Genomic DNA, 21,240 nt, shown 5'->3' with positions numbered 1-21,240 from the left:
CCGGTAATACCGTATGGTACACAAACCGGATGAAAATCTAGATACCACCCAACCCTATAAATATGTAGTTTTAGGTGATGGTGCAAAAAAATCTGACTGTTGAAAGTCTTATCAGTACCTCATATTTAAAACAGATAACTAAAATCACAACTACTGGCAATGGTCAGTCTGTAAAGAGGCATCTAAAGTGGAATCAAAACATTACCTTCCTTATCAGCCACAATCCTTGAAAAACAAGACAAAACACTGTTGTTTCCACATTTATTAGAACATTGACCAACTATGGTGGGGTGTTAAAACCTGATTGCATTCATGTCGTAGTCTTTCCTCTATACCCCCACAGGGGGGAACCATCTTCCCTCTTATATTTTAGTATGCCTAATGAATCATTACCAATGACCAGTTGGGCTGGGGACAATTACATTTCTATTCAATCAATTCAGGAAGTAAACTGAAATTCCAATTACCTTCCATTCAATTAAGAACATTTGCATTTAAAATTATAATTGAAGTTTACGTCTAGAACTGACACAGAATTAAAATTGAATCAACCCCAATCCTGCTGATCAGTAGCCCAGCCCAGTGTAGGTGGCTATGACTATAGCAGGTAGAGAGCGGTGTGCTAGGCGGTTGTTAACTGAAGGATGTGTTTGATAAGGCCGCTGTCTTACATCTTTTGATAAGGCCGCCATTTTGAATTGCTATTTGTTGATAAAGCCGATATTTGTTTCGTTACTCGGTGAGGCCAAGCTTCTTCTTGAGGGACTCGGGCATCTCTGGGGGAGGGGGACGGGGCAGGCGGAAGTAGACCTTCACAGAGTCGTAGATGAACCACTGCAGGGCGGTCAGGGTACCGATCATGATGATACGGGCCACCAGACCCTTCCACACACCTGAGAAGGAAGGACGAACAGAGGGAAGAAAGAGCAAGATAAATAAAGGCAAACTGTTTAAACTCCGATCAAATTGAGATATTTGAATATCCCATTACACCATTTAAAAATATCAAAGGTCAACGACTAATGATGGTTACTCTGAGACAGGTGGTAATAGGTACTGCAAGTCTGCACTGGTAGTATTCGAGCGAGACTGCCAGTGCAGGTAATGGGCTGGGGAGCAGGTAGACTGTTCGCACAGGCCATTGACTCAAGCAACTGTCCAGCCAGAAAGCTGCCTGGGGCACCTGGGCTGGAGCTGCAATCAGCCCTCAGAGAGAGATCTAAGGAGTGTGTTGGAAACCTCAGTGTTTTTACTGCAAAGTTAACACCATCAATCTACATTCTAAACCAGTGGTTCTTAACTGGTTGTGCCTCAAGACCCAAATTCAACCAGGTTGTCTCAGTCGCAAACCAATATTTGCGTTGCGAAAAAAGGCCATAAAAATAAATAAATCCAGATTGTGTTATGCCATGATAGTAAATGTGACAATAATATGACAAAGGAACAACATTCCCACCTTTTTCATTGTCAATAATTCAATTTTGCCCATATTATTGATTAAGAATGTTAATAAGCTTACTGGTTTGAGACCACAAAACCAACTAAACAGCGCTAATAGTTCCATATTAAAAATACTGGGATTGAAGTAAAATTGCTCAGGGATTTAATTATTCAAAAATCTAGGTTCATTATCATTTCTAAAAACGTTCTACCTGGTTTTAGTTGTTTAAATTCAATGAGCATTTTAAAATGTTTATTTAAAATCAGACATCCATTCAAAACCTCCATTTGGGTCGCAACCCACCAGCTGAGAATTGCCGTTCTAAAAACAGTTAGAATGGGCAATAGGATAGCCCGCCTTTGTCTGTAGAACTTCTGGAAAGAATCCAGTACTCACCTTTGGGTCCGAGTTTCTTGAGTACTCCGATGGCGCTGCTGCCACTCTCCTTGTTCAGTACAGACACCACAGAGTCAGCAGGGTGAGACACAATGGCACAGAACACACCAGCTGAAGGGGAGAGAACAAACACCAGGGATGTGATCAAGACAACATAGGAAATCTTGATTTTGACTAGGGCAGCAGTCTCAAACATACAGCCAAATATGGCCTGCTAACAGATTTAACGTGACCGGATTATTTTTTTATGACCATTTCTTCAATGATTTTAAATGCAGTTCACCCACCTACAGTGCATTCGGGAAAATATTCAGACCCCTTGACTTCTTCCATATTTTGTTAAGTTACAGCCTCATTCTAAAATTGATTAAATAGAACATCAATGTACACACCCCCATAACGACGAAGCGAAAACAGGTTATTTGTGTGCAAATGTATTAAAAACACAAAACAGAAATATTCAGACCCTTTAGTATGAGACTCAAAATTGAGCTCAGGTTTTCATCCTGTTTACATCCTTGAGATGTTTCCACCTGTTCCGAGATGTTTCCACCTGTTTCCACCTGAGATGAGTCCACCTGTGGTAAATTCAATTGATTGGACATTATTTGGAAAGGCACACACACACACACCAATCTATATAAAAAGTTTTCAGTTGACAGTGCATGTCAGAACAAAAACCAAGCCATGAGGTCGGAGGAATTATCCGTACAGCTCCGAGACAGGATTGTGTCGAGGCACAGATCTGGGGAAGGGCACTAAAAAAGGTATGCAGCAACGAAGGTCCCAAAGAACAGTGGCCTCCATTCTTAAAAATGGAAGAAGTTTGGAACCACTGAGGCCCGGCCAAACTGAGCAATCGAGGGAGAAGGGCCTTGATCAGGGAGGTGACCAAGAACCCGATGGTCAATCTAACAGAGCTCCTCTGTGGAGATGGGCGAACCTTCCAGAAGGACAACCATCTCTGCAGCACTCCACCAAATCAGGCCTTTACGGTAGAGTGGCCAGACGGAAGCCACTCAGTGAAAAACACGACAGCCTGCTTGGAGTTTGCCAAAGGGCATCTGAAGGACTCTCAGACCATGAGAAACAAGATTCTCTGGTCTCATTAAACCAAGATTAAACTCTTTGGCCTGAATGCCAAGCGTCACGTCTGGAGGAAACCTGGCACCATCCCTACGGTGAAGCATTGTGGTGGTAGCATCATGCTGTGGGGATGTTATTCAGCGGCAGAGACTAGGAGACTAGTCAGGATCAAGGGGAAAGATGAACGGCCCAAACAGAGATCCTTGATGAGAACCTGCTGGCTTCGAGACAAGTGTCTGAATGTCCTTGAGTGCCCCAGACAAAACACAGACTTGAACCCAAATCACTGGAGAGACCTGAAATATTTTATTTAAAAAAAATGTGACCTTTATTTATGTAGGCAAGTTACTAAAGAACAAATTCTTATTTACGATGATGCCTACCCAGGCCAAACCTGAACGATGCTGGGCCAATTGTGCACCACACTATGGGACTCCCAATCACAGCCGGATGTGATACAGCCTGGATTCGAACCAGGTACTGCAGTGACACCCCTTGCGCTGACATGCAGTGTCCTAGACCACTGCGCCACTCGGGAGCAACGCTCCCCATCCAACCTGACAGAGCTTGAGAGGATCTGCAAGAATGTGAGAAACTCCCCAAATACAGGTATGCCAAGCTTGTAGCATCATACCCAAGACTCAAGGCTGTAATCTCTGCCAAATGTGCTTCAATAAAGTACTGAGTAAAGGGTCTGAAAACTTATGTAAATAAGGCTGATTAATAAATTGGCAAAAATGTCTATTGTTATGGGGTATTGTGTGTAGAATGAGGAAAACTATTTAAATCAATTTTATAATAAAGGCTAACTTAAATGTGGAAAAAGTCAAGGGTCTGAATACTTTCTGAATGCACTGTAAAACTGCAAATGTCTCTCTGCTCCATGGCAAAAGACTCTCATCCAAGTTGTCAGACCTTGGTGGCTTGTCATTGTTGATAGACAATTTTCACTCCTTACACACACACACACACACACACACACTTTACAGAATTCAAAATGACAATGCTCAACTTTCATAATTTGATCAGTTATACTTGGATGTGTAGTGGCAGCGTTTGTTGCTGGCATGTCATGCATAAATTTGCTACTCATCAAAAAAATCATTAACCTAACTGACAACATTACACATCGACAAATATTATTTACATCAATAACATAGGAATCACTACAACATTTATTGTACAACCTCACACTATATTAGGCCAAGCCATTGGAACTTTGGTTTTCCTAGATTGTGATCAATACATTCAATCGATTTGGACACTGCTTTAAAGCAAATTTCTGCAGCATTATTAAAGATGTTGATGATTTCATTCCTGTGCTGTTTTTAAATTACCCTGGTAGGTTGACTGATAACGTGAACCAGGTTGCAGGCACCAGTTACAGTTTGAAGCTTTTTCTTGAGTGGGCAGCTTGATGAAAGCCAGTCAATGTTGAAAAACACCCACAAAATATACCTCTGTTGATCACATACACTATCAAGCATTTTACCAATTATCCAGATACTGCCTGTTAGCACTTGTTGGTCAATAGCAGTTTCCCACCAGAATGGGCTTTAGGTGAGGTAGATGAAACTGTAGCCATATTACTCCAACAGTATTTAACATGATCTTCTAAGCTTTACAGGAATGTCATTCTTAATATAAAATGGCAACCCCTCCACCTTTGGCATTTGTTTTCTGTAGATGATTAAAACATTTATTGCTACCACTGTATCAAAAGGCATTATCTGAGTTTCAGAGATCGTCAGAATGAAAGTCATCTGTTACTAGCAAATTATTGATTTCATGAGCTACATATGCTACATATGTTAACGTGGGCTATTTTTTAGCACTTTCCTGGGATGCTTGATTGTTTTTGTTGCTTTACTGGGAAGCTTAACAGAAGTAGACATGCTCATGTTATTTATGTTAGTGCAGGGTGAGCTGCACACAGTGGACTTCCTACTAACGGCACACCACCTCAGTGCTAACAGCATAACTCTGGTTCATAGGCACATGATTACTGCATACAATAGCTGTAGGATCTGTAGAGGCATTCAGGGCAGTTAGAGGGACATAAATTAGGTTACTTACATTGGGTCTTCCAACACCCCTGGGATAATGTACATTTGCTGAAGTATAATGACAACTAAGTGACACAATGGTAGGGATTAACTGAGCTGGGGTCATTGACAAGTCATTGTCTCATTGCAACCTTATAAGGCTGTGAAAGGATCCAGGAACCCAAATGACTTGTGAATTCCATCCTCCTTATAAAACAAGTGTTCAAGAAGGTATCAAAATTGTCAATAAATGTTACCCCCACAGAGCTGCAAGTCTCATAGTTATGGAGGGCTAAAAATCTGCTGAAATGTCCAATCCCACGATTTAGGGAAGGGCACAGGGCCAGTTATTATGGAGCATTTGTTGGGGTCAAGCAGAGACCCAATCAGTTCATTAAAATCCATCTTCAGCTGTTATGAGCTGCCCTTCATAGTTCATGTGGGATTCAATTACACTATGATAGCCAACATTTCCTGATGCAGGTTTAAAATGTTTGAGAACAGCTTATTGATGTCCTGTACTCGTGGATAGCAGAACATTTTTGCTCCAGGGACTGAGACGTTTCTTACCATTGAACTACCCAATACAACAGCTGGAGAAGGGGATGGAGAAATCCGCCCATTCCCACCCCTCACATAATCCGTTGAACCTTTCACAGACCCAGGAGAAGCAGGATAGCAAACACTTTATTTAACTAGGCAAGTCAGTTAAGAACAAATTCTTATTTACAATGACAGCCTACTGGGGAACAGTGGGTTAACTGCCTTGTTCAGGGGCAGAATGACTGATTTTTACCTTGTCAGCTCAGGGATTCGATCCAGCAACATTTCAGTTACTGGCCCAACGCTCTAACCTCTAGGCCACCCCAATCAACAAAATAAAAAACTTAGGAAACAGGAAGAAACAGGTTAAGGCGCAGGAGGTATCAGAGTTTGTGACTTGGTTGGCCCCTCCCAACATTTTGCTTAGGGCCCCAAAAGGCTAGGGCAGGCTCTGACTGCATGTCTAGGTATGGATATGGGTAAGCAGACAAGCCAGTACAGCTCCTCATGTTGATTTTTTTTGTGGCCCCCACCAAAGTTGCTGCCCATCCCTGACCTATATGGTTGTAAATCTGTTAACATACCTATTAATCTACCATTTTCAATAAACTTCTATCCAGCATTGTGGACTCACCGATATATCCTGCCACGAAGGTGACAACCAGCTGTTCAGACTTGGAGCATTCAGCACGGGGCTTGGGGACCACATGTTTGTACAGCAGCTCTACGGTCCTCTCGAAGCAGGCAAACTTCATCATGGTGTAGGGGATCTGCCTCATCCACAGAGGTACCACACCCTTGTAGAAACTAGAGGGGACAGAGGAAGAGGTGGAGCAAATGAGTGAGGTGGAGCAAATGATTAAAAATAAATCTTAGATTATTTGCCCATATCGTGCAGCCCTACGTGGCAGTGTGGAAATGACCTCAATTGAGCAGTGGTGTAAAGTACTTTAGTAAAAATACTTTCAAGTACTAAAGTCATTTTTTTGGTATCTGTACTTTACTATTTGACAACTTTCACTTTACTACATTCGTAAAGAAAATACTGTACTTTTTACGCGAATTGGACCCTTTTCCCTGACACCTAAAAGTACTCGTTATATTTTGAATGCTTAGTAGGACAGGAAAATGGTCCAATTCACGCACTTGTCAAGAGAACATCACTGGTCATCTACTGCCTCTGATCTGGGAGGACTCACTAAACACAAATGCTTTGTTTGTAAATTGTGTCTGAGTGTTGGAGTGTGCTCCTCGCTAGCGTAAATAATCATTTTTAAAAAAAAGAACATGATGCCATCTGTTTTGCTTAATAAGGAATTTGAAATGATTTATACTTTTGATACTTAAGTACATTTTATCAATTACACTTACTTTTGATATACTTATGTATATTTAAAACCAAAAACTTAGACTTTTACTCAAGTAGTATTTTACCGAGTGACTCACTTTTACTTGAATCATTTTCTTTTAACTCATCTTCACTTTTACTCAAGTATGACAAACTTTTCACCACTGAAATTGAGTGCAAGAATTGAGTGCAAGAAATGCAGAAATGATAGAAGTGCTGAAAATGGTTTTGACTGAAGTTCAATTGAACAGTATTTTTTTCCCCTTTATTTAACTAGGCAAGTCCGTTAAAGAACAAAGTCTTATTTTCAATGACGGCCTAGGAACGGTGGGTTAACTGCCTTGTTCAGGAGCAGAGTTTTACCTTTTCAGTTCGGGGATTCGATCTTGCAACTTTTCGACTACAAGTTCAACGCTCTAACCACTAGGCTACCTGCCACCCTGATATAAAACAATCAGAATGGATAAAGACTCATTGAAATCACTTAGAAAGTATGTGTTGCCACCCTAGGATCACTTCTACAAATGTATAACTTTTATTATTCAAAAACTAAAAATACCGTCATATTTTCTTTTTAAATACTGATGTAATATTTTGGCCATATCGCCCAGCTATTCATTTTTTGGGCCAATTTTAACAATGAAAAAGCTTTGTCTAAATTAGCCATGTTACTTTATTACACACAAGGATATACCATGACATTTGAAATGCTTAGTTTAATAACACGACAAACTTTAGAATGTAGTGTGTGTACGGCACATTGAGCTACTGATGCTTCAGACATGTGGCTAAGCTCATATTCTCTCATGGGGTACGGGGTTGTGTTTAACATGAAAAGTAATTTACCATCATAGTGCATTTAGCTCTCCGGTCAGCCTTGACAACGGTATACTATTTTCCCCACTTCCAACAGTGATCAATGCAAAACACCATTTACATTTTTTATTTTTTTATTTTTTTATTTTTTTTACAGAATTCATTCTGAATGGCGAACATCAAACTTCTCTCACTGGCAATAGTCAAGCAAATAACTGCCGGTCTCACGGTAATTAACCGTTAATTAACATACACATTTAGCATCTCCTGTCTTCCACACATAGCCTACAAGCCACTGTTGCAGTCCTTTGGAACTTCTAAATTTGGAAAAAATCTAATAAATCCATGTCATATAGCCTAAAATCACAAAAAATCCTTTATTTTAGACAGGTCTAAAGAAACATGATGAAAATGTAGTTTATTTCAGAAGAACAGAACTCTGCGTTGTACCTTATGTTAGGCTCTGATCCAGCTATGCCATTTCGCTGTGGGCAACACTAATTTAGCAGACAATATTTGATTAGAATTCCGTGGCATTATTTTATAGCATGAAGAATACAATTTAACATAGCTGAACAAAATAAAAATAATATTTTCTCCAAACCATTTGAGGAAGTGCGCACATGCGTCTATTCTGTGTTGAGCGGTTAACAAAGAAACAGGTCGTCCTATATGCTTCATTTAGAGTTATTTATGTAACTAGTCCAACATTTGTATAAACTGTTCTGATTTTTAATACAAATTAATAAAACCACTAGCAAACCCGTTTTAAGCAATCAGCCTGATGCAACAGATGAGAATATTTAGCTTAAAATGTTGATAAACTAATATGCTATTTCTACACATTATAAGCGCAGCAATGCGCACACGGCAGTAGGATATATGCGCGACTGTTCCATAAGCAGGATAACACCATTCTCAAAACTAACCACAAACACGATTATGCATGTAATGCTTTTATTATAAAAGGTGCATTTTTATGGTGAAAATGAATCATCCCCAAACTAAAGCGGATAAACGTGTTTAATTTTAAGACGTTATTTGGACACTTTAGTTGTGATAGAAACCTTAAAAACATATAGGCCTATGGGCTAGTCTACATGAGGTGTGCGATGATTTTAAAAAGTTGCAAAAAAAGCATGCACTGTTTGCCTTAAGCCGGGCATCATTCACAAGTGATAGGTTAATATTGTCACCCACCAAACTATTCTTGATTTAATCTTGTCTTTACATATACTAAATAATATATGCGTTACATTTCTTTTGATTTAGAATGGACCATTATCATGCACCTGTCTTGAAACAGGGACAGCGGGAAAAAAATACATATCTATGCACTTAAATAGCGAATGGATAACGCTTTTCCAATGGTTCATTTTCATGCCAGCCAGGTAGGCTGCACTCCTGTTTTAAAGAGAAGCAATGTGCTTAATATTGAGAAATAAAATATAGCAGGTCTAGCCTATAGAAAGCTGATGGGATCCTCTTTTTAACAGAGGGCTATTTAAATGTTGCGCAACATGAGCTCATTTGAAGTGTTTAATTTGATTTTCGATTACATTGGCATTGATGTCAGAGTGAGTAGAGAGACAAAGTGCGGTGTGCCAGGCAGTTAGCAAGTTTGGTAGGCTACTTATGACCATCAGCAGCATCAGAGCTTGGAGAAGCATAATTACTGTTACTAAAAACGATAACATTGAATTTGACTGCCATCATGACCGATGGTAATACGGTCACTGTAACAGCCCTAGGTGCACCTTGTGCTGGGGACAGTAAAAGGCCACAAAACAAACTGCAGTTGTGTCACAACAATGCCACAGATGTGTCAAGTTGAGGGAATTTACAATTGGCCTGATTACTACAGGAATGTCCACCAGAGCTGTTGCCAGATAATTAAATGTTCATTCCTCTACCTTAAACAGCCTCCAACGTCGTTTTAGATCATTTTGTAGTATGTCCAATTGGCCTTACAACCGCAGACCATGTGTAACCACACCAGCCCGGGTCCTCTAGATCCGGCTTCTTCACCTGCAGGGATCATCCGAGACCAGTCACCCGGATAGCTGATGAAACTGAGTGTTTCGGTCTGTAATAATAATGCCCTTTTGTGGTGGAAAACCCATTCTGGTTGGCTGGGCCTCGCTCTTAAGTGGGTGGGCCTATGTTTCAGCCCCTGCCCTGTCATGTGAAATCCATAGATTAGGCCGTAATTTATTTAATCAGACCGATTTCCTTATATGAACTGTAACTCAGTAATATCTTAGAAAATTGTTGCATGTTGCATTTATATTTTTGTTCAGTATAGTACTTCACTGATTATACAAATCCAGACCAACATCAAAGGGTTACGGCTAAGCAGAAGGTAGTGAAATGTGACCGGCTGATTTAGTTGGGATACTCACGCCCAGATGCCCTCCTCTGCGAACATCTTGGGGGCACACTGTCTGAGGTTGCTGGCGTAGCCAGGGCAGGTCTGGATACGTACTTTACACGCCTCCATAGGGGCCAGGGCGATGTCAGCAAAGAACTCAGCACTGGCAGACGCAGCCAGGTAGAGGGAGGTCCTCCACAGATAGGTGTTTTCCTGGGGAAGGCAGACTGGGAGGTTAGGAGTTGAAGACGAAGTGTACATCCCTAGACACAATGTAAATCATAATGAGTTGTCAAAATGGGAGGAGATGAACAACTATTCTTCAGCTCTTTCTCAATTCATCTTTACTTGATTGCCTTGCTTTCTCTCGCCTCGCCTCCTTTTCAAAGCGTATTATTAAAAGGTCTGATACAGTTGGTGTCAAGGAGATAGGATGCGATGAATCACGGAACAACTCATTGAGATGGAGCCTTTCTGTGCCACTGATGACAACCTTATTTCAGTATTAATTAATTAGCTGGAACTGGGAAGTGTTTTGGTTCGAATGGTAACATCGACTTCAACGGCGTGAGGCTGAGAAGTGCAGCGAGAGGATTGCGGAGATAGCAGAGGCCCGTAGTGATGAGAACTACTACTCTGACAATTACAGATGTGTGGTGGGATTTCTGGTGCCAGCAGATGTACCCACTTGGGTGATGCCCTGGCTACACATTGGTAGTGCAGAGCAGTTATTATAAAAACAATTACAGGGCAGATCAGATTTAACATAGCAGCTCAAATTTAATCTTCTGCATCGTTTCCAATCCCCCATACTGTTTAGTAAAATAAAATATTTGTAAAATGTATTTCTTTATTATTTGCCCCCAACCCTTTCCCTAATTGGAGTGAACTAACACACATAGGCTTCTACAGCCAGCTTATACACTGCATTCGGAAAGTATTCAGACCCCTTGACTTTTTCCACATTTTATTACGTTACAGCCTTATTCTAAAAATAATTACATTTCTCTCCCCCATCTATCTACAAACAAAACACTGTAATGACAAAGCAAAAACAGGTTGACATTTTTCAAAAAAACACGACGGAAATATGACATTTCCATATATATTCATAACCTTTACTCAGTACTCAGCAACTTTGGCAGCGATTACAGCCCAGAGTCTTCTTGGGTATGATGTTAAAAACTTGGCACACCTGTATTTGGGGAGTTTCTCCCATTTCTCTCTGCAGATCCTCTCAAGTTCTGTCAGGTTGGATGGGGAGTGTCACTGCACTGCCATTTTCAGGTCTCTCCAGAGATGTTCGATTGGGTTCAAATCTGTGCTTTGGCTGGGCCACTCAAGGACATTCAGAGACTTGTCCCAAAACCACTCCTGCGTTGTCTTGGCTGTGTGCTCAGAGTCATTGTCCTGTTGGAAGGTGAACCATCTGAGGTCTTGAGCAGGTTTTCATAGTGGATCTCTGTACTTCGCTCCGTTCATATTTCCCTCGATCCTGACTAGTCTCCCAGTCCCTGCGGCTGAAAAACATCCCCACAGCATGATGCTGTCACTACGCTTCACTCTAGGGATGGTGCCAGGTTTCCTCCAGAAGTGACACTTGGCATTCAATCTTGGTTTTATCAGACAAGAGAATCCTGTTTTTAATGGTCTGAGAGTCGTTTAGGTGCCTTCTGGCAAAGTTCTCCCATCTCCACAGAGAAGCTCTGGAGGTCTGTCAAAGTAACCATCTGCTTTTTTTAGACAGCTCAAGGAAGAGTTTTGGTAGTTCCAAACTTCGTCCATTTAAGAATGGAGGCCACCGCGTTCTTGGGGACCTTCAATGCTGCAGACATTTTTTGGTAACCTTCCCCAAATCTGTGCCTCAACATAATCCTGTCTCGGAGCTCTACAGACAATTCCTTCGACCTCATGGCTTGGTTTTGGCTCTGACATGCGCAGTCAACTGTGGGACCTTATTATAGACAGGTGTGTGCCTTTCCAAAGCATGTCCAATCAATTGAGATTTACCACAGGTGGACTCCAATCAAGTTGTAGAAACATCAAGGATGATCAATGGAAACAGGATGTACCCAAGCTCAATTTCAAGTCTCATAGCAAAGGGTCTGAGAACTATGTTTTGTTTTTTTTAATACATTTGCAAAAATTCTAAAAACCTGTTTTCACTTGGTCATTATGGTGTATTATGTGTAGACTGACAATGAAAGAAAAGTATTGAATCCATTTTAGAATAAGGCTGTAATGCAACAAAATGTGGCTAAGGGGAAGGGGTCTGAATACTTTCCGAATGCAATGTACATACTATATACATTTTACGGACACAATGTATTTTACAACAGTTATTATCTTCTATTTGCCATATATTTCTAACTGTGCTGTTTCACAAAAGTTCTGAAACAGACAGAATATTTTACATTAGTCCCCTTGTTTTTAGTCCCACCCTTCAGCTCCACTCAACCCCTCCAATCTATATCTTAACACCATCCAATTTGTTCTTATATAGTGTAAAGCAGTGTTTCACAAATACGGTCTGCGAATACCCGCAACATATTTTTGTGTGGCCCCGGACAAGCATCCTGAATCTAACCCCATGAGAAGCTCGAACAGGTGTTTTTTTCTGTGGCTACACCATAGTGCAAATTAAACAAAATAAACCATTAACATTATTTTCATAGTCATCAATTACTTAGTAACGACTTACCTCTCCGATAAAATCGCTGTAGGTGATCTTGAACACCTCATAGAAGCCAAACTTGCAGAGACCCTGCATGGAGTAGCCGATGAAAGTAGGAGCCCAGCCCTTAGCCAGCCCCCGCATGCCATCCTCCTTTATGGTGATGGAGAAGCCCTTGAAGATGCTCTTGTACTTGTCTGGGTCCACCTAGACAACCCATTCAAAACAGATGGTTAATGGATGTGAACTAGTAGTAGTGGTTTTGAGGGGGGAAATAATACTTGGGAGGTCCTTGTAAAGAAAATGCACTAAATACTACAGAAATACACAACACTACAGGGCCAGCCATACCACTCAATGTTTTATCACTTTACAAGGGTTGGGGCAAATTACATTACAATGCAGGAAGTAAATTGAAAAGGTACATCTACAATGGAATTTCAGTTTTACTTCCCGAATAGAAATGGAATTAACCCCAACTCCGCAATGTATGCATTATTCCAGTCCAGTACACTCATTACAGCTCAGAGACATTAGCTGAGATACAGACCTGCAGACGGCACTTGACCAGGTCGAGGGGTACGACTGCCGTGTGTGTAATCCCACAGCTGAGGATGCCACCGAAGCCGCACAAGGCATAGTATTTCATAGAGCCAAACTCGCAGCTAATATCAGAATCTAGAGCAGACAGAACACAATACAAAACAGACAACACACCATGCACTTAGATAACAAAGGGAGCCATGCTAGGAATTGGAATTTCTCACACCACAACGTTAGCAATCCTGCCAAGGCTTGCAAACAGATGACAGACTGTTTGGTCAAGTATGTTTTCTAGGCCAGCGATTCTGAACTAGTGGGTCAAAATGAGGATTTGAATGCGCTGGTGTCTAAATTAGTCAAATATATATATACACTCCAGTCTGAACTTGAACAACTTAAACCAGGTAGAACGTGTAGAAATGTTTTTATTAATCTAGGGAAATCAGTTAAAACCAAATTCTTATTTACAATGACAGCCTTTCCCGGGCCAAAACCCAACAACGCTGGGCCAATTGTGCACCGCCCTATGGGATTCCCAATCACGCCCAGTTGTGATACATGCTGGAATCGAACCAGGGTCTGTAGGGACACCTCTAACACTGAGATGCAGTGCCTTAGACCGGGCCCTTACATCTTTAATAACTTAATCCCTGAACAATTTTTCTTCAATCACAATATACACTGCTCAAAAAAATAAAGGGAACACTTAAACAACACAATGTAACTCCAAGTCAATCACACTTCTGTGAAATCAAACTGTCCACTTAGGAAGCAACACTGATTGACAATAAATTTCACATGCTGTTGTGCAAATGGAATAGACAACAGGTGGAAATTATAGGCAATTAGCAAGACACCCCCAATAAAGGAGTGGTTCTGCAGGTGGTGACCACAGACCACTTCTCAGTTCCTATGCTTCCTGGCTGATGTTTTGGTCACTTTTGAATGCTGGCGGTGCTTTCACTCTAGTGGTAGCATGAGACGGAGTCTACAACCCACACAAGTGGCTCAGGTAGTGCAGCTCATCCAGGATGGCACATCAATGCGAGCTGTGGCAAGAAAGTTTGCTGTGTCTGTCAGGTAGTGTCCAGAGCATGGAGGCGCTACCAGGAGACAGGCCAGTACATCAGGAGACGTGGAGGAGGCCGTAGGAGGGCAACAACCCAGCAGCAGGACCGCTACCTCCGCCTTTGTGCAAGGAGGAGCACTGCCAGAGCCCTGCAAAATGACCTCCAGCAGGCCGCAAATGTGCATGTGTCTGCTCAAACGGTCAGAAACAGACTCCATGAGGGTGGTATGAGGACCCGACGTCCACAGGTGGGGGTTGTGCTTACAGCCCAACACCGTGCAGGACGTTTGGCATTTGCCAGAGAACACCAAGATTGGCAAATTCGCCACTGGCGCCCTGTGCTCTTCACAGATGAAAGCAGGTTCACACTGAGCACGTGACAGACGTGACAGAGTCTGGAGACACCGTGGAGAACGTTCTGCTGCCTGCAACATCCTCCAGCATGACCGGTTTGGCGGTGGGTCAGTCATGGTGTGGGGTGGCATTTCTTTGGGGGGCCGCACAGCCCTCCATGTGCTCGCCAGAGGTAGCCTGACTGCCATTAGGTACCGAGATGAGATCCTCAGACCCCTTGTGAGACCATATGCTGGTGCGGTTGGCCCTGTGTTCCTCCTAATCCAAGACAACGCTAGACCTCATGTGGCTGGAGTGTGTCAGCAGTTCCTGCAAGAGGAAGGCATTGATGCTATGGACTGGCCCGCCCGTTCCCCAGACCTGAATCCAATTGAGCACATCTGGGACATCATGTCTCGCTCCATCCACCAACGCCACATTGCACCACAGACTGTCCAGGAGTTGGCGGATGCTTTAGTCCAGGTCTGTGAGGAGATCCCTCATGAGACCATCCGCCACCTCATCAGGAGCATTCCCAGGCGTTGTAGGGAGGTCATACAGGCACGTGGAGGCCACACATACTACTGAGGCTCATTTTGACTTGTTTTAAGGACATTACATCAAAGTTGGATCAGCCTGTAGTGTGGTTTTCCACTTTAATTTTGAGTGAGACTCCAAAGCCAGACCTCCATGGGTTGATAAATTTGACTTCCATTGATCAAAATCACACAAAAATGTTGTCAGCACATTCAACTATGTAAAGAAAAAAGTATTTCATAAGAATATTTCCTTCATTCAGATCTAGGATGTGTTATTTTAGTGTTCCCTTTATTTTTTTGATAGATAGAGAGAGCGCGCCATTAGCAGCACCAGTTTGGTTGATTTTGTGATCTAAAATCAGTGTGTTTATTAACATTCCTCATCCAGAATATGGGCAAAATTGTATTATTGACAATGAGGTAGGAATGTTGTTCCCTTGTCATATAATTACTACATTTAATATCACCATAGCATGAAAAATCGTTCCCCAGATTGTATTTTGCCAATTATTTTTCGTGATGTGAATATTGGGTCGCAACCAGACAGCATTGTTCAATTTGGGTCCAGCGGCAAAACCAGTTGAGAACCACTGCTCCAGGCCGTCCTCCTGAATGTGTATGCTGGCACAGTGGATAATTATTTCTGCCTGAAACTTCTGAGTGGTATTAACATATGAATTCATGTTAATTGCAAGGTGATGGTGAGTAATATCAAAAACAAGGCACGAATACATAATATGTCCAATTTATTCCTGTACTCACACCAGGGCCTGCATTTATGGCTTTGAGATCATAATATACAAGATTACATGGATGGGGGGGGGGGGTGGAGCATGATCCTAGATCAGGAATCCTACTCTGAGAAACTTTATGAATACAGGCTCAGGACACCAGCATTAATTTAGAAAACTTCCCCTGCAAGTATGGTAGACTTAACTCCAGGCTGGTTTTTAATAAGGAGGATGTCCTGTCCTAGCCTGGAAATTGTCTGCAGTTGTTGCTAAGCTAAAGGTCACTGAAGTTGAATGGATGTGGGTACAATATCAAATTGCTGATTGGGCACAGAGAAAGGGCAAGTGCAGTCTGAGGTCATAGATTAAAGGACAATGTATTAATAAAATGCACCTTCAAGTTCTGTTAAGGCTCAGACTTCACTCCCTCCTGTTAATGTTTTAAGCTGGTTCACAGCTCACTTGACCCCCTTTGACTTATTTATTATAGCTCCTAGTGGAGCAAAGGACCTAAACAGTCTCCAGCTCAAACATGCAAATGAAATAGGCCTAATGATAACAGGTTACATTTATTTCAGCAAATTAGTTGTAACTCAAAATATTCCTGCAAACTGTTATTTGTGTGATCTTAGTCTTGGTGAAAGTCAGTTATTTTGGATGATGTCGTCTTGTGGTGAAATCCACAGCACAATATCCATTCCATGCCATGCAACCACTGGCGGGCCAACAGACCTGCAACCTGCACTTGACGAGGTCAAGGGGCACCAAAGCTGTGTGTGTGGTACCACAGCTCAGGATCCCACCGATGCCACACATAATGAAATAATGTGAGGAGCCAAACTCACAACGGTCTCCCTCTGAGGAAAATAAAGAATTGGGGTTCTTTCACAGATGGAAGGGGGAACAAAATGTGTGCACTGTAATAGTAGGCCTACTCTTTAGTAGGGTAGTTGATGCATAGACCTGACATCATAAAACATTCAGTTCAACTCAGTGAAGACCATAGCTGTGTTCAAATACCCATACTAACATAATGTATACTACATACTTAATGTGTATATACACTACATACAATAAGTTCATTTTAGTATACAGTTGTGGCCAAAAGTTTTGAGAATGACACAAATATTAATTTTCACAAAGTTTGCTGCTTCAGTGTCTTTAGATATTTTGTCAGATGTTACTATGGAATACTGGCAATGGACACAAAATATCGATGTTTTGTTCCCCGAGCCACTTAGTTATCACTTTTGCCTTATGGCAAGGTGCTCCATCATGCTGGAAAAGGCATTATTCGTCACCAAACTGTTCCTGGATGGTTGGGAGAAGTTGCTCTCGGAGGATGTGTTGCTACCAGCCTTTATTCATGGCTGTGTTCTTAGGCAAAATTGTGAGTGAGCCCACTCCCTTGGCTGAGAAGCAACCTCACACATGAATGGTCTCAGGATGCTTTACTGTTGGCATGACACAGGACCGATGGTAGAGCTCACCTGGTTTTCTCCGGACAAGCTTTTTTACGGATGCCCCAAACAATCGGAAAAGGGATTCATCAGAGAAAATGATTTTACCCCAGTCCTCAGCAGCCCAATCCTTGTACCTTTTGCAGAATATCAGTCTGTCCCTGATGTTTTTCCTGGAGAGAAGTGGCTTCTTCGCTGCCCTTCTTGACACCAGGCCATCCTCCAAAAGTCTTTGCCTCACTGTGCGTGCAGATGCACTCACACCTGCCTGCTGCCATTCCTGAGCAAGCTTTGTACTGGTGGTGCCCCGATCCCGCAGCTGAATCAAATTTAGGAGACGGTCCTGGCGCTTGCTGGACTTTCTTGGGCGCCCTGAAGCCTTCTTCACAAGAATTGAACCGCTCTCCTTGAAGTTCCTGATGATCTGATAAATGGTTGATTTAGGTGCAATATCCTTGCCTGTGAAGCCCTTTTTGAGCAAAGCAATGATGATGGCACGTGTTTCCTTGCAGGTAACAATGGTTGACAAAGGAAGAACAATGATTCCAAGCACCACCCTCCTTTTGAAGCTTCCAGTCTGTTATTCAAACTCAATCAGCATAACAGAGTGATCTTCAGCCTTGTCCTCATCAACACTCATACCTGTGTTAACGAGAGAATCACTGACATGATGTCAGCTGGTCCTTTTGTGGAAGGGCTGAAATGCAGTGGAAATGTTTTTGGGTGATTCAGTTCATTTGTATGGCAAAGAGGGGCTTTGCAATTAATCTGATCACTCTTCATAACATTCTGGAGTATATGCAAATTGCCATCATACAAACTGAAGCAGCAGAATTTGAAAATTAATATTTGTGTCATTCTGAAAACTTTTGGCCACGACTGTACTGAAAAAGAATGGATTTAAATATGCTTTTTTGCCAATGTTTCCTGACAACGTGTGTTGCGCGTTCGTAAATCATCAGTTATTCTGTGCTCTGGTACACTCAGATGAAAGTTCTGAAATCAGAGTAGATAGCCAGAGAGAATTTACGAATGCACCCGAATGTCCATTGAGAACACAACTATACAACTTAGCTAAGAATGACGGGAATAATGACATCAACAAACGTTGGGTAGTTAGTTAGATAGCATATAGTTAATATACTGGCAAGTTTGATGTATTAGTTGCCAACTAACATTAGGTAGCTAGCTAACATACCAGTACATACTGCTGTAATGATATGCTGTTTCATAAGGATAGCGTAGCTAACAAATTGATGCCAACATAACGTGTAAGGTAAAAGTCATTTCTTTAGTACATTGCCCAACATTTGTCATAATTAGTTAAAACAATGAATTTGTATCTGCTCGTTGGACTTCGGCTGCATATTTTCTTTAAATCTCAAAACGATGTGAATCCACACCCTTTTTGTGAATGATTTCATTACGGGCCCTAAAAGCACAAAATATGTCCCCTGTTTGCATACTTCATACTTTGGCGAATGTAGTACGACATCCGGGAACTTTTGGTATACTAACTATATCCAATAAGCATACTATATAATCAATTTACGTCACAAATATGAGTATTCAAACACAGCTCATGTCTTTTTCTAGTACTGGGCCTTTCACAGGTGCCTCGTATTCTATTTAAGCGGATAAATTCCGTGGATACAGAGCGAAATCACCTTCATGACTGCGTTAAAATACTGTCTAACTACATGGACTCATGTGAACTGTAAGTCAGACTTATCTGATAATAGTAAATAAACTGGTGGTAAAATGGTATCCTATCTGCCTCATCTATTTGAGTGTGTCAAGTTTCATTACAAACACCACACATGAATCACTAACTGATAGTCAGTATATGGTAGCCGCTGTAAAATAAGCACAGGCCAACATCAAGTCCATAATTTGAGACCTTTAGTAATTGGGAGACTTCCAAACTCACATGGTAAGGCGATAACATAACACCCAATGCAGAACCTATACTCAAGTCTTATTTCAATAATGACATTTGCCCCTATGTGTTAGTCAACTTTTTTGTAACTAAGAAATCCTAGGCTGTTGCAGTATTTACTTGGTGAAGGACTACCTTTGCCAGGGACATAACGTTAGTTAGATAATATTACATTAGGCCTAATATAAGGTTGTACTGCATGTGTAGGTAAGTAGCTTAATTCAGCATAAAGGGGGCTGAGCCCTAGAAATACTTGCTATTTTCTTCGTTAGCTTCCTATTCAAATTCTCAAGATTTTTCTGCAGACTTGAAGCTAGATAGTAATAATTTGCACTGCCAAAGTTACTGGCCTAAAAAAACGTTGTCCTTGCCGTGTCCTCTGCAGGGCCCCTGCTCAAAACGAAGTAGTGTCTAGAATGGGTTTGCGCAGAGGCCAAAAGCAAAGCAAAAGACGGCTTCGAGCACAATGGTGCCAGATATTCAGATAAGCTAACATTTATTGGTGTGTAATCAATCACCAATGACTTTATTTAGCTATATACGAAGGTAATCACTGATAAGCAGAGTGATAAGACAGTTCACTTCGCGTTCGTTCAAAAACCCATCCCACACTGGACAAAAGTTAGTGGTTGGCAACATTTGCAACTCAATTAGGGTCAGCATTCTAGCTAACGTTAGGTGGTTAAAACGCCTAACTTACCCAGCTCGGTAGCATATCTAGCATGCACCACTCGGCTTACCCGCCACTGCAGCGGCGGCCAGCGTGCGTTTGCTTAGTCCATGTTCGGCAGCAAGGTTTTGTGACGGTTCCTCGACTTTTTGTAGCGTGAACAGCGGTGCGCTGAAGGGGTTCGCCCGCGCCAACTGTGTCAGCGAGTTGGGGTACATTGTTCAGTACGGGTGGCTGTGGGGCATAAATAAAGACAACGTGGTTAGCTAGCTAACAAAACAATGACAGTGGCTGAAACGAAATGCATACGTTTGTCTAGGAATCCAACTAGCGAACTCTGGAACGTAGCTAAACTAGTTAGCCAACATTTGCTAGCTTCCCTTTGTTCTCTAAACCAATATTCTTGTTTTTAGCAATGTCTTCAACCAGAACAAATGTTACTGCACGCAAAGTATAAATTCGCAAGAAGTTAGCTATGCATTTTCCTCACCAGCAGGCTTTCAGTCGCAAAATGGCGCGGCCGTCCTTTACCATCGGCGAATCTTAGAGGTCGTGAGGGTACTTACTTGACTGACAATAGTCAGCTGAGATAGAAAGATGTGAGTTTTATTGATTCATTTAATCTGGTAGGCTACACATTCAGAGCTAAACGTTGAATTGCCGTATAGGCCGACAGACAAAGAGAACAAAATAAAAGTAGACAACAATTGAGTAGATTAAAACAAAGAAATTGATGGAGATGAAGCCAGCTTCATTCTTCTTTGGGGTTTATGGCGAACTACAATCAAAAGGTGTAGGTAGTGTCGCTACCAACTGGAAGGGGATAACAAAAATATAAGTAAATTCCATACGGGGAAGGGACATTTAACATCAATCCCCATACACTACAAAAAATAGATTTCCAAAAACATATACATTCCCACTCATTAATTTTAAAACGAAAATACCCTGCTCAGGCTCTGGTGCCTGAAAAGGTGGGAACGCAGGAAATAGTGCTTCATGGAGTAAATAAACCCAGAAAAGAGTTCAACTGCAGAAACAATTATGTTCATCCTCTGTGACTTGCTTTCAATTTATTGCTTCTTTTTTTTTTTTACCTTTATTTTACTAGGCAAGTCAGTTAAGAACAAATTCTTATTTTCAATGACAGCCTAGGAACAATGGGTTAACTGCCTGTTCAGGGGCAGAACGACAGATTTGTACCTTGTCAGCTCGGGGATTTGTAATGTACACACA

The 21,240-nt window shown here is 41.6% G+C and overlaps 1 protein-coding gene across 6 annotated transcripts; it reads right to left on the bottom strand.

Annotated features, from left to right (window-relative positions):
* Positions 1-247: 247 nt before the first annotated feature.
* Positions 248-21,010, bottom strand: slc25a3b (solute carrier family 25 member 3b). Of its 6 annotated transcripts, none has more exons than XM_021604805.3 (8): positions 20,495-21,010; positions 20,075-20,238; positions 13,271-13,398; positions 12,748-12,927; positions 10,078-10,259; positions 6,146-6,318; positions 1,838-1,948; positions 248-893 (listed from the first exon to the last, which is right to left on the bottom strand). In XM_021604805.3, exons 2-8 carry the CDS (start codon positions 20,220-20,222, stop codon positions 733-735), a joined length of 1,083 nt encoding a protein of 360 aa, XP_021460480.3. In that variant the 5' UTR covers positions 20,223-20,238; positions 20,495-21,010; the 3' UTR covers positions 248-732. The 6 variants fall into 6 exon arrangements, with proteins under 6 accessions (XP_021460480.3, XP_090090204.1, XP_021460486.2 ...); XM_090234078.1 differs by having other exon boundaries at positions 13,271-16,792; positions 20,495-20,998; XM_021604811.3 differs by lacking the exon at positions 13,271-13,398 and adding an exon at positions 16,668-16,792 and having other exon boundaries at positions 20,495-20,998.
* Between the last annotated feature and the right edge of the window lie 230 nt (positions 21,011-21,240).

Source organism: Oncorhynchus mykiss, chromosome 1 (assembly GCF_057628025.1).
Source record: "Oncorhynchus mykiss isolate SJ-2025 chromosome 1, ASM5762802v1, whole genome shotgun sequence".
In the NCBI taxonomy this organism is placed as follows: Eukaryota; Metazoa; Chordata; class Actinopteri; order Salmoniformes; family Salmonidae; genus Oncorhynchus; species Oncorhynchus mykiss.
This window is presented reverse-complemented; position numbering and strand designations above follow the sequence as displayed.